The sequence below is a fragment of the Amborella trichopoda genome, chromosome 6, assembly GCF_054954075.1.
Source record: "Amborella trichopoda isolate Santa Cruz 75 chromosome 6, AtrichopodaSantaCruz75HAP2 v2.0, whole genome shotgun sequence".
NCBI classification, from domain to species: domain Eukaryota; kingdom Viridiplantae; phylum Streptophyta; class Magnoliopsida; order Amborellales; family Amborellaceae; genus Amborella; species Amborella trichopoda.
Window position 1 is genome coordinate 1,563,304 of NC_142341.1, and position 15,643 is coordinate 1,578,946.

The 15,643-nt window shown below is 31.4% G+C and overlaps 1 protein-coding gene across 2 annotated transcripts; it reads right to left on the minus strand.

Moving 5' to 3' along the window:
• Positions 1-5,762: 5,762 nt before the first annotated feature.
• LOC18434570 (GDSL lipase) lies at positions 5,763-15,247 on the minus strand. 2 transcript variants are annotated; one of them, XM_088870061.1, is made up of 6 exons: positions 14,876-15,247; positions 11,678-11,796; positions 10,763-10,990; positions 9,207-9,456; positions 7,121-7,422; positions 5,763-5,945 (listed from the first exon to the last, which is right to left on the minus strand). In XM_088870061.1, exons 1-5 carry the CDS (start codon positions 15,240-15,242, stop codon positions 7,139-7,141), a joined length of 1,248 nt encoding a protein of 415 aa, XP_088726187.1. In that variant the 5' UTR covers positions 15,243-15,247; the 3' UTR covers positions 5,763-5,945; positions 7,121-7,138. The 2 variants fall into 2 exon arrangements, with proteins under 2 accessions (XP_088726187.1, XP_088726186.1); XM_088870060.1 differs by having other exon boundaries at positions 5,763-5,956.
• Positions 15,248-15,643: the final 396 nt, after the last annotated feature.

The window sequence follows — 15,643 nt, forward strand, 5'->3', positions numbered from 1 at the left end:
GTGTAACAATGTCCCAGAAAAAAAAAAAATATTACAATTTGAGCACGGTTAGTAGTAAATTTCAGGTTGTCAAATTTTGTTCCCTCACGGATGGGTGGGGAAGAGAATAGGATTACTTGTTAAGGTCCATCCCAACTAGGCCATGCCAACCCGTATTAGGAGTGGGGGAAGGGATAAAAAAGAAGATAGATTATTTTTTTTGAATTTTTTTTCTAAAAAAGAAGATAGATCATTTAGATATCCAGTTATTTTTTTTGGGTAATTTAGTCGATAAGACATGCCCCTACCAGTTTTTTAAAATAATTTTAGGAGTTATTTTTTTGAAGGTGTTAGTGAGGTGGTGTCAGTAGAAATAAAAACCACGACGTAGTGACTAAAGTGTGGTGGTGCTACCACCACGATCCAGCCCCTTTCTCAATTATTAATTATTACTAGCTATCATATTCTCTAAAAATTTGCAATCTCTATTTAATTTTGGAAAAGTAATGCATTAAATATCCATCTTTAATCTGGAATCTTGAATATGAAAGAGTAATTTCATAGTTTGTTATACTTAAGTGGCCCTAGGCAAATGATGTAATTACTCCTTGTTGTTGGTTTGGATTCAAAGTTTTGAACATGTTTTACCTTAAAATCCCTGGTTTTTTTTGTTAGAAATAAAACGAGCATGGGTCTTCACACCATTTAGCTTGCTCGAGCCAACTGATGAAAGGACCGTCGCTTGTTTTGCGTTTCAAATATGGAACAAATATTTTTTTATTAAAATCTCCTGCTCCAAATTTGAAATCACGAACGAGTAGGGTATTTAAATAATTTGCCCACTTTTGTCATCGGCTAAACTACCAAAATACTCCTGCTTGTTTATAATTTGAAACCTAAGCATGAAAATCTAAAGCTTTTTTTAAAAGTACTAGACGAGTTACTCTATCAAAATAAACACATTAAAGTAACAACTAATCATTAAAGTGGCAACTTTGTTGATAAATTGGTTAAGCTAATCACCTTGTTGATTTTCGATGTGGTTATATCATTTTAATGGTATTTTCTCCATCTTATTGATATAGATTATTGGTTTTGAGTCACAAAGTCCATGGACCTAAAGAAAATGGTAGCACTAGTGCATATCACAAGTAGTGGGGTCCGGATCTAATTGGATCTGGATTCTGGATCCGGATTTAAATTTAGAAAATATTCATAGGATTCGGATCCAGATACTATTGGATTCAAAATACTCAGATACAGATACAGATCTAAATCTGAAAAGTATTACATGGGATGCAGATCTGGATCTGGATGTAATCGGATCCGAAAAAATTATGATATAAAATAATATATACAAAAAAATACTATATATATATATATATATAATATTTTAATAACTAGATCGGACCCATATCATATCCATGTCTGCCCAGATCCAAAATTGAACTATTCAAATCCAAATTTTGGATTTGGATATGACCCGTCGCATCTAAATATTGAATCCATACCTGGATCTGGATAAGATCCGAAATTCCGATTTCAGATCCAAACTGGGTAAAAAAATTGATTATAAAGCATCCAATATCACATCACACCATTAAAACATTGAAAGGGAGCATTGCACGATAACGACCTATAAAACTATAAAAATGGACACTCTTGGTCCTCCCTAATAAGTAGCACATGTAACAAGATGGTATGGTCAAGGCATCGATGACCTTGTTTCTAAGGGTGAAAGCAGGCCGCCCCTAGGCAGCAGGCATGGTCGGCCCAGGCCAGGCAGGCCCTATAAATACTCCAGACCTAGAGGGATACCTTCCAGGCCCATTGGGCCGGTGCTGCCCAGTTTCACCTCTACTTACTTCCATGCTGTTTCGTAAACATAATTACGGTCATGATCTTGCAAAGGACCGAAGCCATTACTTTGCGGTATTTGTTTAGTACAGTGATTTAAAACTCGGCAAGTTGAAACGGATTCACCCGGTTCGACATTCAAATCGGTCATCCCGTATCGATTCTTTTAAAAAGAGTAGACTCGACCGGTTCTAGAGGAGAATCGCCAAGTCTCTGGATTAATTTTGTTTAAAAATCGGGATAACAAAGGTCTCTTTTGTAAGGAAAGCCATATACTACATGCTACATCGCGCTGCCCACTTTTCTAAACACGATAACGAGTGAGGTACTGAGGAGGTATTTATTCACCTCAAACTTCTTTTACTTCTTCAATATGGGATTTGAACACGGTAATACAATGTTGAGACGGTTATTCAATATAGACAATTATTAAGGAAAGCGAAACACTTGGTGACGTGGTGGTGCAATTGGTTATCACTTAGGATTTCGTCTTAGACGTTCAAGTTCGAACCTGGGCACTATCGAGTGTCAAATTTTTGTTTTCAAAAAAAAAAAAAACAAAGAAGAAAATAATGTTGTCAAAAAAAAGAAAAGGAACAAAAATAAGAATAAAAGATGCACTATCTAGCGTCTTATTTTTGTTTTAAAAAAAATAAAAAAGAAGAAAATAATGTTGTCAAAAAAAATAAAAAGAAAAAAAATAAAATTTAAAAGGTCATACTTTTTTTTCAAAAAAAATAAAAAGAAGAAAATAATTTTATCAAAAAAATGAAAGGAAAAAACTCAAAAATAAAAGTAAATCTTGTCAAAAAAACATAAAAGGTAAGACAACGTCTTCTTATTTTTCTTGCCCAAAAAAAATGTAATATAACAAGTATTTTTTTATCAAAAAATAAAATAAAAGGTATAAAAAAATAAGAGGTACCTTGTAGCATCATTTTTTTATTTTTCTTATCAATAAATAAATAAAAGGTAATACAACAAGTAAAGAAAAAGGTAATACAACATCTTCTTATTTTTCTTGTCAAAAATAAAAATAAAAGGTAATACAACAAATATCATATTTTTCTTGTTAAAAATAAATAAATTGTAATACAACAAGTATTTCCTGTCAAAAAAATAAAAGGTATTTTTTAATACAACAAGTATTTCTTAATACAACCTAGGAATAACTAGTCAAATTATATTTTTTATTTCTATAACATGGTGATCTGTAACATAAATTTAGGAATATTAATTTAAAGATATGGTTCATATAATGAGGCCCTTTGAAATATATATATATATATATATATATATATATATATCTTTCTCTCTCTCTCTCTCTCTCTCTCTCTCTCTCTCTCTCTCTCTCTCTCTCTCCTAACAATCTCTTTCACTAAATTTATTCTAGAAACCTAAAAAATTAAATGTTTGAAAAATTAAAGTGTTATTTCGAAAATTGGTACGCATTATAATAATTTCTACATTGATAACTAAATCTTTTATTTTATTTATTAATTTATTTGCATTATAAATCATATAATGTATTATTTTTCTTATAGTTGTCAATAATACATTTTAAATTAGATGATAATATAAGATATTTTGAATTTGTTACTATTTGTGTAATAAATAACTATAAAATGTAAACAAACAATTTCAATTTCAGTATATAATATTATAGTTAGTTAGATTGTAATAATTTTGGATTATAGTTTGTTAGGTTATGAGAATTTGGGTTTTTTTTTAGCAGATTAGGGTTTCCGCTAATTCGAGATTTTAGTGGTCATTTTTTCATCGATTTAATCCATTCGTTATTGTAGTCCATATATGATTATATATTTTATCCATGATAATTTTATGATTTTTCTTTTGTGTGATGTAAATTTAATGGTTAACATAAGTTTATATAGGGAAAGAACATCTCAATTTTCGTAAATTGATGAAAAAAAATGAAAGTTAATAATGTAGTATCTCATTTTCTTATTGGATTCCTAAAAAACAAATATTTATAATGAATTTTAATAACTTTTTGGATATCTATTTAAGGCTTAATCTTACCGATTCGGCCGATTCCCGATTTGAATCACCGATTCACCAATCCGGATGGGTATTTTGGGTGCCCGGGGCACCGATCCGTTTTTTAAATCAATGGTTTAGAATAATATGATTGTGATTAGACATAGTGCTTTAGGCAATTATCATCTGACCATTGGGGGGAGGAGTTTATAAAAGGCGACAAACTTATTCTATAATAGTAAGACACACCTCAAAATCCCACTAGAAAAGGATGTTTTGATACTGAAAAACCTCCAATTGATCATCTCAACCACAAGTTATTTGGATATAAAAAATAAAATATTTTTAATCTTAAAATAGTGCATCTTGTAACATATTATTTTGACCATTTATTTTTAAGATTGTAAAATGTTTATAGATATTCTCCATTTCAACATATTAAAGCTTTAAATTTGATAAGTAGGGGTGGAAATATATTTTTATGCAATTACATGGGTGGTTCAGCACCCGAACTGTATCTTTCGGTAGGCTTTGAAAGTACGTCTTTGATTATTTATGGTTGACTTCTTTTAAAACCACACCTTTGTTTATCAATATCCATTGTTCATTTCCGTGTCCACTTACACTACCCCACTAACACCTTCAAAAAAAACTAACTCTTAAACTATTTGAAAAAACAGGTAGGGGTTGTCTTCCCCACTGAATTACCCCAAAAAAATACATTCTTCATTGAAAAACTTAGGGTGCTCAATAATAGATATTATTATATTGTTGTAAGATATTTGTTATTATAATCTTATATATTTGTTATTATAATCTCAGGTTGTAAGGTTCATTTTCTCTGTTAGTAGAGCTTTGGTCATTCTCTCCTCTCCACTTATATGCTAAACGCATAGTCCATGGATTTTGGGCTTAATAGTTCTGCTTGCCAACTTTTGGGAATGCACCTTGCTTAGGTTTTGGCTCCTGTTCGGCCTTTTTTAATTTATTTATTTATTTATTTTGGTGTATGTCATTGCTTAAACCTTGATAGTATGTTGGTTTAAAGAATAATAGGGATTGTATATTATAAGACCGTTCATTTTTTGTTCAAGAAGGCCACAACTTTTTTTAGCCATTGGATGTGAATTCTAACATATTAAAATGTATCACAAAATTCAAAAAAATTTATTTTAGACATTGTGCTGAATTTGCGACATAAAAATAATTGTGATCTTATTGTAACAAAAGTAAATAATCTCATCATGTAAATTTTCAAAATAATATATGCTCAATTCAATGCTATCCAATGCATAAAGCAATGAATCGAAACAAACAAGCATCAGCAATGATAAAGAAGCCAACAGATTATATGTTCCAGCAGGAGGATATTATTCACTTACTCAAAGTTGGAATACTTTTATGGCCCATGTTTTGGAGATGTAAATATGGCCCATGTTTTGGAGATGCTAACTCCTCAATCAAGCAAAGTATCTAAAGGAAAATAAAAAGAAAATCGTATGCACTCTACTTGAGCTTGAAAATTAATGTTGAGGTCATCCAATTTTTCAGAGTTCGGATTTATGAACTTAAAATTTAAATATTTTTTTTTAAAATGCTCTTCTTGGAATTCTAAAATCAATCTCGAAATTTCAAATAAAAAAAATCATAAGTAGCACTTTAGCCCAAGAGAGTAAGTTTAGTGACCTCAAGTGGGAGTAAACAATAAAAAATAAAAAAATAAAAAAATTCAACAAAACAAAATTTATATTACTAAAATATCAACGAGGATAAATGAAATCATGGAAAAACTCATTATAATAGTTCAAACTCAAGACAGCAAGTTGTGCATTCACCACCCTGACCGCCAGTGGCTTGAGTCCATTTCTAATACTTATTGAGGGCTCGAAAAGCCGCAAAGATTATTTAAACTTAGACACTCAAAATTGAGCCCATTCCTAACCCTTACTAAGAAAAAAAACATGAACAAGAAAGTTCCATAAAAGGTAGAAGATAGGCTAAAACTAGAAAGTGCACAACAATTATTTAAACTTCAAAACCCCGAATCATCCTCAGCCATCCGGTTCTTCTCTCTCTAACCATCGTTTAAGAAATGGCTACCCCAATTCCTGCACATAAACTTAAAATAAAAAATGTAAGACATTAATAATGTGTGATTAAATGCAAATGATGCCCTAATAATAAGATGAAATAATGAAAGAGAATAAATTATTGCCTTTACATTCTTAAGGAAGAAATTATTTATTTCAAATGAGAGAAGTCTCTCACAATTGTTTGTCTTTTGGATGATATTAATTTGAGATGTAAAATATAAGACCAATTACTTTTGATACAAAAAGGTGGATATTATCTCTCGTTATTTATTGTGAAAATGAGACGTGCAAAGTGTTTTATTTCTATGAAGTTCATTTTTTCTTCTTTTCAATTTTGGGTGCAATTAATGGCATATCCCAACCGTCCAATTTTCACATATGGAGGTAGAGGTGACTGTAATATTGCTTGTTTTTACAAAAATATTTAAAATGCAGAATTAAAGTTCACCTCAAAAATCCATCATAAAAAATTGTTTGGATATTGGAAAATATTTTAATTGATTATCTCGACATCGAGATGTATGAATATGAAAGGAAAAAAAAGATTTCGAGCCCGCGAAATAGTATATCTTGCAACATATTATCTAGACCGTATATTTTTAAGATTTTCATGTGTTTTTAGATCTACTTGATTTGAACTATTTTTATAATTTAAAATTTTATAATTAGATGTGAAAATTGATTCTCAAATCATCCTAGGAATTTTTTATATCAAAATTACATTTATGATTTAATTTAGAGTTAGGCCTTAATTGGATTGTTTAATGTCGAAATCATTTCCACTCATTAGATATCAAATTAGATGGCTTGGGGTGAGTCACGAAGTCCGAGAATTATTATTTTTGGAACTTTAGGTCTATTCAATGACACTCTTACGACCAACCATTTTGGAATTTTAAAAACAAGAATGATTGTGATCCCCATATACAAAAAATAAATAATCTCTCTGTAGACAATGCCACATAATAAAAAACCTCAACATATTTTATATACGAGCAAGTGGCTATGCATCTAAATCCTGAGCATAATCTTAAACAAAGTTTTTCCTAACAAAGTGAATGAGTGATTTTCTTTTTGGGTGAGTCAGTAGGGGAGCAGGCAACGCAAAATATATCTCAAAGTTTTACAATCCTACTATAGAAAACTTGTGTGAAATTAAGAAATAAAAGAAGAATTGGAATTTCACATACCGATTTGGGAGTCAATATTCATTTTTTCCCTTTCCTTCCAAGATGCACTTTTGAAACGTCTTCATTGCTTGTATTGAAGAAATTCTTGAGAGCTTGCGGCCGCACACAACTCTTATTCCCCTCCCACATTTTGTAGGCTGCAAGCCTATGTATATCTTCTGTGTAATGGTACGAGTCAAACCACACATATGCAGATGCGTCTTCGCAAAGCTCATAAGTGGCAGCCCCACTCTTTCCACCACATGTGTATTCCCCTCGATTTTGCCCGCTGCCACAACAAGCATCATGGCCACTATCGAAACCTAAGGAGCAAATGATAAATAAGGGAAATGAGAATTGAATTTTCAAGGGAAAATATCATTGAAATAGTCAAGCTACATTAAAAAATTAACGGAAAATATGAGAAGACCATGTATCTATGCTCCCTTGGCAGCATCGATGAAAAATAAAAAATAATATTTTTTTTTTCTAAGACTTGGAAAATATGTTATTTAGATTTTAAAAATTTTTTTTTTAATAAATATATTTTTTATTTTATTTTTATATTTTTCTAGGACTTAAAAAATATGTTATATGGATTTTTAATTTTTTTTAGGGTTATTCTTGTCTTTTTAACTTGTAGAGATTTAAGGAATATACTTGAAAATTTACTTCTTTTTTTTTTCTTTTTTTCTTTTTTTTTATGATAGATGTGTATAGAGATTAGCATGGTTGAGTTGTTTAGGATATGTTGCACTTATTTTTTATATAGATAAGGGAGAGATAGAGTTTAGTTTGCAATTTTTATTTATTATTATTTATAAGTTTATATTTAAAGGGAAGATGTCTCTTCTTTGTAGAGGGAGTGATTGGAGACTAACGAAAGAGTTTGATCTTATAATAAGATCTTAGGGTGGACTCCTTTGCAGACCTAGAAAGAGGATATAAGATCTTTATTTTATTTTTTATGTTTCAAGTTTATTATTTTTCTCTCTGCATTATTTGGTATCAGAGTCTTAAGATCCATATTGGTCACAAACAATTACTGATCTAGTTATGGAGCGCGTAGATCAAATATTTCAGCGATTAGATCAAAAATTTGAGAGACTCAATAAAGACTTGATAGAACGTATCGATAAAATAATATAACAAAGTCTACCAGATTTATTTAATAGATTCCAACATGAGGAACAAGAATATGAAGAGGTAGACCTCGATACAAAAGACCATTTCAATAACCCAAACGTGCAAGAAATTTTGAAAATCAATTGAAAAGAAGATATGTGTACTGTAGTATTTGAAATCAACCATGTGAGTCTGAAAGATATATTAAAATTAAACTTGAGATCCCAATGTTCGACTTCAAGTTGCACACAAAGTATTTGATGACTTGGTTTATTGAAGACAAAGTACCCAGAATGAATGATGGGACTGCATCATCACCTATTGAGAAGTTTATGCTCAACAAACTTGAGGTTGAGCTTCTCCTGGCCCCGGGAGAATGATACAAATAAGAATAATGATTTTTAATTTTTATATTTTTCTAAAATTTAGAAAATATATTATTTGAAATTTTAGTTGTCTTTAGGGTTATTCTTATATGTTTAAGTTGTAGAGTTTTAAGGGATAAAATTAAAAGTTTAATTCTTCTTAAAAAAACATGGATATGGTTAAAGAATAACATGGTTGAGTTCGTTAGAATATATTACACTTGTTTTAATCGATAAGGGAGCGATAAAGTTTAGTTTGTTATTTTTATTTTATATATTTTTATTATTCCTTACACTCTTGAGGGTAACTAGTTGTTGGACTTTAACCTCCAATCATCAAGCATCTATTGGAGTCCATTTGTAGTAAAAATGATACCTCCTTGAAAGGGTAAAATGAATGGTGAAAAACAGTTTCAAAACATGCCATGTTTAATATTTTCTTTTTCAAGATCTATGACCACTAAGTCAAGATTATCGACCCTAAATTTCCAATTTCGCATTTAAGAGCCTGTAGTAATTGTGACTTTCTAATACTAAATATAAATAATCTAATAACCTGAAATCCTTCTCATAATGTGAAAACGATATCAAAATATGTAAGAGTAAGCATTTTTTACCATGTTGATCTGGTTTTTCCATCATGGGAGTTAGAAACTCGTGATGATCAAAGAAGACATACTGGAAGCCCGATAATTTGGAGGTCAAGCTAATTAAAAGGTTCTCGAGAGCATCATTGTGATGAGTTACAAAAGAAGAAGCGGTTGCCAAACACCTGCCACCCATGTGCGATCGCATACCTGGTGTACAACCAAGAGGCTTGAGGGATGTAAATACAAATTTTCGAGCCCCCCCACGTTTATATAATTTCTGAAAAGTACACTACGTGTAAGCACAAAAAATGGAGCTGTAAAGAGAAAGAAATAAATTTAATGGCACAACAATGCAGAAGAGAAAAAGAAAGGAGATATATGGAAACACTTCATAGTTCATACTAACATTGCTAAGGGTACTCAGACCAACCATCCATTGTCTCTACCACTTTAGTATCTCACATCAACTCTCCTTGATTAAGTGATTGGTTTGAGTTTCACAAACTATACTTATGTGCAGCAAAGTATACAGACTCTTAACGCTATATTGTTTGAAGATAATACATGGTGTAAAGATTTGAGATTGTATACAATAGGACTATCATCTTTTTGTACATGATGGTCACATGCATCTCAAAGTCTATGATAAATTGTTGAGGATTGGGAAGATGGTCATTGGAATATTATGCACTTCTTGATTTCACATCTATGGTTAAAGCTGATTATGATCTTTTTGTATCAAAGATAAATGATCTTATTCTATATGTTCCCTCTATTGTACATGGGATAGAGAAAATACACCTCTGCTAAACAATTGTTTGTATTAATCACCACCATACAATTTTTAATCACTAAAAAATTGTTTGTCCACTAACTACACTGGCCCCTTTAAAGCATTCATGTTAATCACCACCTCAGTGGAAATGGTGGATGTGTCCATTTTGAACCGCATACTACAAGTGCATAGCACATGCATCCAACAAAACGGGAGAAAAAAACTATTTTTATCACATGGACTATGAGTAATGCTCCAATACTTATTTCTCAAAAGACTATTGTTTCTATTATTCATCACCACACAATTTTTAATCACTTAAGAATTGTTTGTCCACTAACTACACTGAGCCCTTTAAAGCATTCATGTTAATCACCACCATACAACAGTGGAAGTGGTGGATGTGTCCATTTTGTACCGTATACCATCAGTGCATAGTACTTGCATCCAAAAAAAAAACTATTTTTATGGCACGGACTTTGAGTAACAGTCCAATTCTTATTTCTCAAAAGGCTATGGTGTGTATATAAATTAGCAACCTTACTTGTAGAAGCAAGATTGTGGTGTTGTATTATGTTCATTTTAGCTGAATAGTTTAGATTTAACATGTCGTTTAAGACAGTTTCAAACGATAATATATGTTTTAAAATAGTATCAAATCTACATCATTCAAATAAAATCGACAATGTCAATTACTCTAATCTTACTTCTACAAAAAAGGTTGCGCCACTGCACATTTATATAAACCTTTACTTCTTAAAAACCAAACTTCTACAAAAAAAAAAAAACAATGGAATATAAAACTTACATGAATTTGTGTAGATAAATTGCCAATGACATTTCTAACAAATTCGTCTTTGCAATAGGATAACTGGTCTTCATAATCCATGACAAACACCTTATAATCGTTGAGCCCAGCGGTCATGTAATAAACAGCATTTGAGAGGACTTGATTGGCTTTTGCGTCCCCCAAATTTCTTTTAAACTTCTCGCTGAGATTGAAGTATTGCTCAATTTGCATGTCCATCGTCACGACCTGAAAAATTTCAACAAATTTTAATTTGAAAAGTCATTTTCACTTAAAAAAAAAAAAAAAAAAATCTCCGAGGGGGGTAAAATGAACTGTATTATTGCCAAAAAAAATGATATAAAATGTAAGATGGCAAAAATAATCCCGTGATGTCCATTTTTTTAAAAAAACTAACACAAAAAAAATGCCCCACACATTAAATTTTTAGATATGAAGAAGAGGAATTTATCAAATAGTAATGATCCTATGAGACCCTCCCACACCCATGTGTATAGGACCTTAAAGGATCACCTTTCTAGAGATCTGTGTCAAATTTAATCTTTTTAGATATCTGTGTCAAATTTAATGGTGATCCTTTAAAGTCCTATACACATAAGTGTGGGAGGGTCTCATAGGATCATTACTATTTATCAAAGATATGAACAATTTATGAATTTATTCATATCTTTCGATTCAATTTTAGAATACCCACAAAAAAATACATAATCTTATGTTGGATTAATCGCAAATAGTTAAAATGTTGAACAATTTATTTCATATGGATATTTGGATAAATTCCCTTACAAAGAATATTTAACATAGTTAGCAAGACCAGATCGGACTAGCCATGGTTCAAGATGATTTGAACTGAATAAATTGGTATATTTTGTAGGAAAGTCTGAAAAATAAAGGATTTAAATGAATAAAAGATACCTCGCCTCTGTTTGTTTTGTTAAGAATTCCAGCACCAGCTGAGGCAAAATTAGCTCCATGAGAGTGATCCGCGCCTGGTTCTAAGTATGGTGGGATGAGGGGCAACTTCGCGAGTTTGGCTGTAAATGACATGAAATGAAGATTTTGAGAGAGAGAGAGAGAGAGAGAGAGAGGGGAATGAGGGTGTAAGCAATGTTAGAGAGAGAGAGAGAGAGAGGAGTGGGGTTAGAAGTAATGTTCTGTAACCCGCCTCTAGACTCAAATCTTGGCCTTAGGTGGGCAACTCTTCCGAGTCCGACTGGACTTGGATGAGTAGTATCGCCCAAAGGCTCTAAAAAGTCAAAAATAAATTAAAAAGTTTAAAAAGAAAATAAAAATTGTAAATTAAAACAAAATCAAAAGGAACCTAAAAAGTTCAAAAAATCTCAGGAAAAAGTATAAAAAATATGGGTATAGAATAATTGATATATGGGCAGATAATTTTAGAAAATTTAAGAAAAAAAGGAAAATATAGAAAGCAAGCATGGGACTAGAAAAACTCAAATTAAATGCAAAAGACATCTAAATTATATACATAGTTTATATATATATATATATATATATATATATATAGAGAGAGAGAGAAAAAGGGCAGTGAAGGTTGCAACCTTAAACAATTCTATTAAATAGAGAGAGAGAAAGGGCAGGGAAGGTTGCAACTTTAAACAATTCTAATAAGGCGCACCACCAAATGTTATCACAACATGTACTTTTGGTGTAAAATGTTTTTAGGATTATCCAAAAATCTATTTTCATATTTAATTATAAAATTTTAAAATCCAAAAATGATTAAAATCAAGTAGATCTATAAACATATAAAAATATTGAAAATGGATGGTCTAGAGAATGTGTTACAAGATGTACTATTCTCGGGACTCAAATCATTTTTTTTCATACTCATACATCTCGATATCGAGATAATCAATTAGAGGATTTTTCAGCATTAAAACAATATTTTCCAATGGATATTTGCTCTCTCTCTCTCTCTTATATATATATATATATATATATATATATATATATATATATATATATATATATATATATATATATATATATATATATATATATATATATATATATATATATATATATATATATATATATATATATATAAAGAGAGAGAGAGGAGGAAATGACCTTGTCAAACCTTTCTACACCCATGTGTGTAGGACTCCAAAAGATCACCATTAAATTTGGCACAGATCTCTAGAAAAGTCAAGTCTCACACTCATGTGATAACTTTTCTAGAGATCTGTGCCAAATTTAATGGTGATCTTTTGGGATCCTACACACATGGGTGTAGGAGGGTTTCATAGGATCATTACTCATATATATATAATTTTTGTTTGTTTTTTTTTAGGGACCACCACTTGGCATGCATCTTTAATATGAATGATGTTTGATGTGTGAGACGTAAATGTGGGATTACGTCCCACATCAAATAAAATATTTTTCCTATATATATGTAAGGTTACTAGTAGTGCCATGTATGGTAAAATTCTAAATACACCATTAGTTATTCTATTGACCAAGCTCAAACTTTAAAAGAAATATTTTCGAGCTTTATGACACATCAAAACTATCAAATTTCACATCAAATAGTTGTAAGGAATGGTAATAACCTTGCATCAAAGGTAAATTGTCTCATTATATACAATCCCAATACATAATTCGGGACTGAATAAAACGCCAAAACCAGCCATGCCTTGAGATCTTCTCATGCAAACGATGATGCGATGCTTAAAATTCATTATTTATTTATGAGAAAAAAAAAAAAACAATTGATATCAATTTATGAGAAGGGATATTATGCTCCTGAGGAAGCATACTGTAGCATAACCCCTGGGGTGCATCAATCGCCGCATGGAAATTTGGTTGCTTGATTGTGTATATGGTGTTATTGTATGTTCTTTATGTTAATCGCCACCGTCCAAAGCTGTTTAAACTTTGCATCAATCTCTCTCTAAGAGTGGGTGACAACATAAAGAAAAAGGCAAAAAGTCAAAAGTGGGGAAGCCTAGAACACCAAGAAAGAACAAAGGCGCCACCATGAAAAAAAATATGTAAGGTTTGTGTGCTCTTACTCTGAGGACGTGTGGTGTGTGTGATTATTTATTCACTTGATGTTGGCGTTTGAGTGGCAACATAAGGAAAAAGGAAAAGTCATACCAAGGATGGTGTGATGTGTGTGTTTGTGCATGAATGTATTGAGAGAGAGAGAGAGATTTATGTAATAGCCAAAAGAAATTGAGCAAATAGCTTTATATTTGTGTACCTCACAGAAGAGAAGATGAAAGGCAAATAGCTTTATATTTGTCTACCTTACAGAAGAGAAGATGAAAGAGCTGTTCATGCACAGGCAAATATGAGAAGCAATAATAAAAGTTTCAAGAAATTTTGGGGTGGTCGAAAGCTAATATTAGCTTAAAAAAACTTAGTGTCGTGGTTCAAATCTTGCCAGAAATTGCCTTTCGGACACCAGAATAATATCCAATTTATCCTCTCAAAGATGACAGACAAGTGTGACTCTTGGAAAATGGATTTCAAGCTCTAGGAAATAGTGTAGGATGGCATCTGGATTGTTTCGTTTTGGAGCTCCAAATTTCATTGTCGAAAATATATTTTCAGACTGTAATAAGGGTATTCCACGTTGGAATTGCATTTTCTGACTACGTTTTGAGGTGGGGTTTTATCTAGCCTTTGAGTTAACCACACCCAAAAGAAAATCACTCATAAAATTTTTAAGATTGATGGAGTGGTTGAAAACGAACATTAGCACCTAAAAAACTTATCCCAAAAAATAAAAAGTAAAAAAAATAATTTATACAAAAAAAATTTCTTTTATAGGTGGAAATTACAAAGAATGTCGGTCAACCCATCTTTTTTTTCTTTTTTTTAAAATTGCCCATAAGGCAACCCAATTTTTGAATTTTTCTTTGAGTTTTTTTGGTTAATAGAGCAGTACCTTAAAGCATGAGAATTGCTCTACTAACAACAAAAATTCGCTAAAAAAAAATAGCTAGTAGAGGAAATTCCCCTGATGGTGTAAATCACTAAAAAAAATCAAAATATGAAAATTCCCAAATAAAATTTACTAACATAAATTAAAAGAATTCAGAAGTTCAAAGATCAAAGAATAAATGGAAAAAGCCTGACCTATGAAATCTGGTGTGATTCTCCCATCTGAGAAACGGCCTGTGGGCTTTGCAAAGAAGGAATTTTCTCCATAGGGGAGGAAATTCGCCTGATGATTCTTGGAGGTATTAATGTAATTGTTTGTACCAGCATCAACAAGTGAGTCCCCAAAAATAAAGAACTTCACTCTCTGCCCATTAACCACTAAACCCTCAAAAACCATGAAAAAATAGAGAATTAACCCAAAAACCCACATAAAATCGCTCCCCATTTCAAATAAGAAGAAGTAAAACCTAGGACCAATGCTTAAAAACTTGGGGCTTAGTCTCTTGGTTGTAAAGAGGAACCAAGTCCCATGCAATTTATAGAGTGGTGGTCCCGGAGGCATCCGTACAGGGGGATATAGAAGTGGGATCCTACGGCTAATAGTGGTCATACAACACTCTTATTGGCAAAATTTTAGGTAAGAGGCTGCGTCGTGGTGGTAGCACTTCCGTACTTAATTAACATGACATTTAAAAAATAAAAAAAAAATTAAAAAAAAAAGAACAAAAAGTTTACTTCTCAATCTATCTTAAAAAAAAAAACGAGTAAGATCATGTTTTCTCCATTAGATTAATAAAAAAATTGGTTATAGAAGAAACGGATGGCTCAAATTAAGTGGTGTAATATTGGGCCCAGTAAAAAGGAAGTATATTTAGGACAAAAATACTCCGCTTATAATGCACAATTGTTTTTTTGAGTCGAACTTGAACCGTTGTCGAACCAGGTAATTATGTCTCGAACCTG

Coding starts and splice junctions, on each gene's coding strand:
- LOC18434570 (XM_088870061.1), bottom strand. CDS start 15,242: ATGCCTCCGGGACCACCACTCTATAAATTGCATGGGACTTGGTTCCTC. Junction 9,457..10,762: donor ATTTATCTACACAAATTCAT/GTAAGTTTTATA, acceptor TGTACTTTTCAG/AAATTATATAAACGTGGGGG. Junction 7,423..9,206: donor GGAAAAACCAGATCAACATG/GTAAAAAATGCT, acceptor TTTGCTCCTTAG/GTTTCGATAGTGGCCATGAT.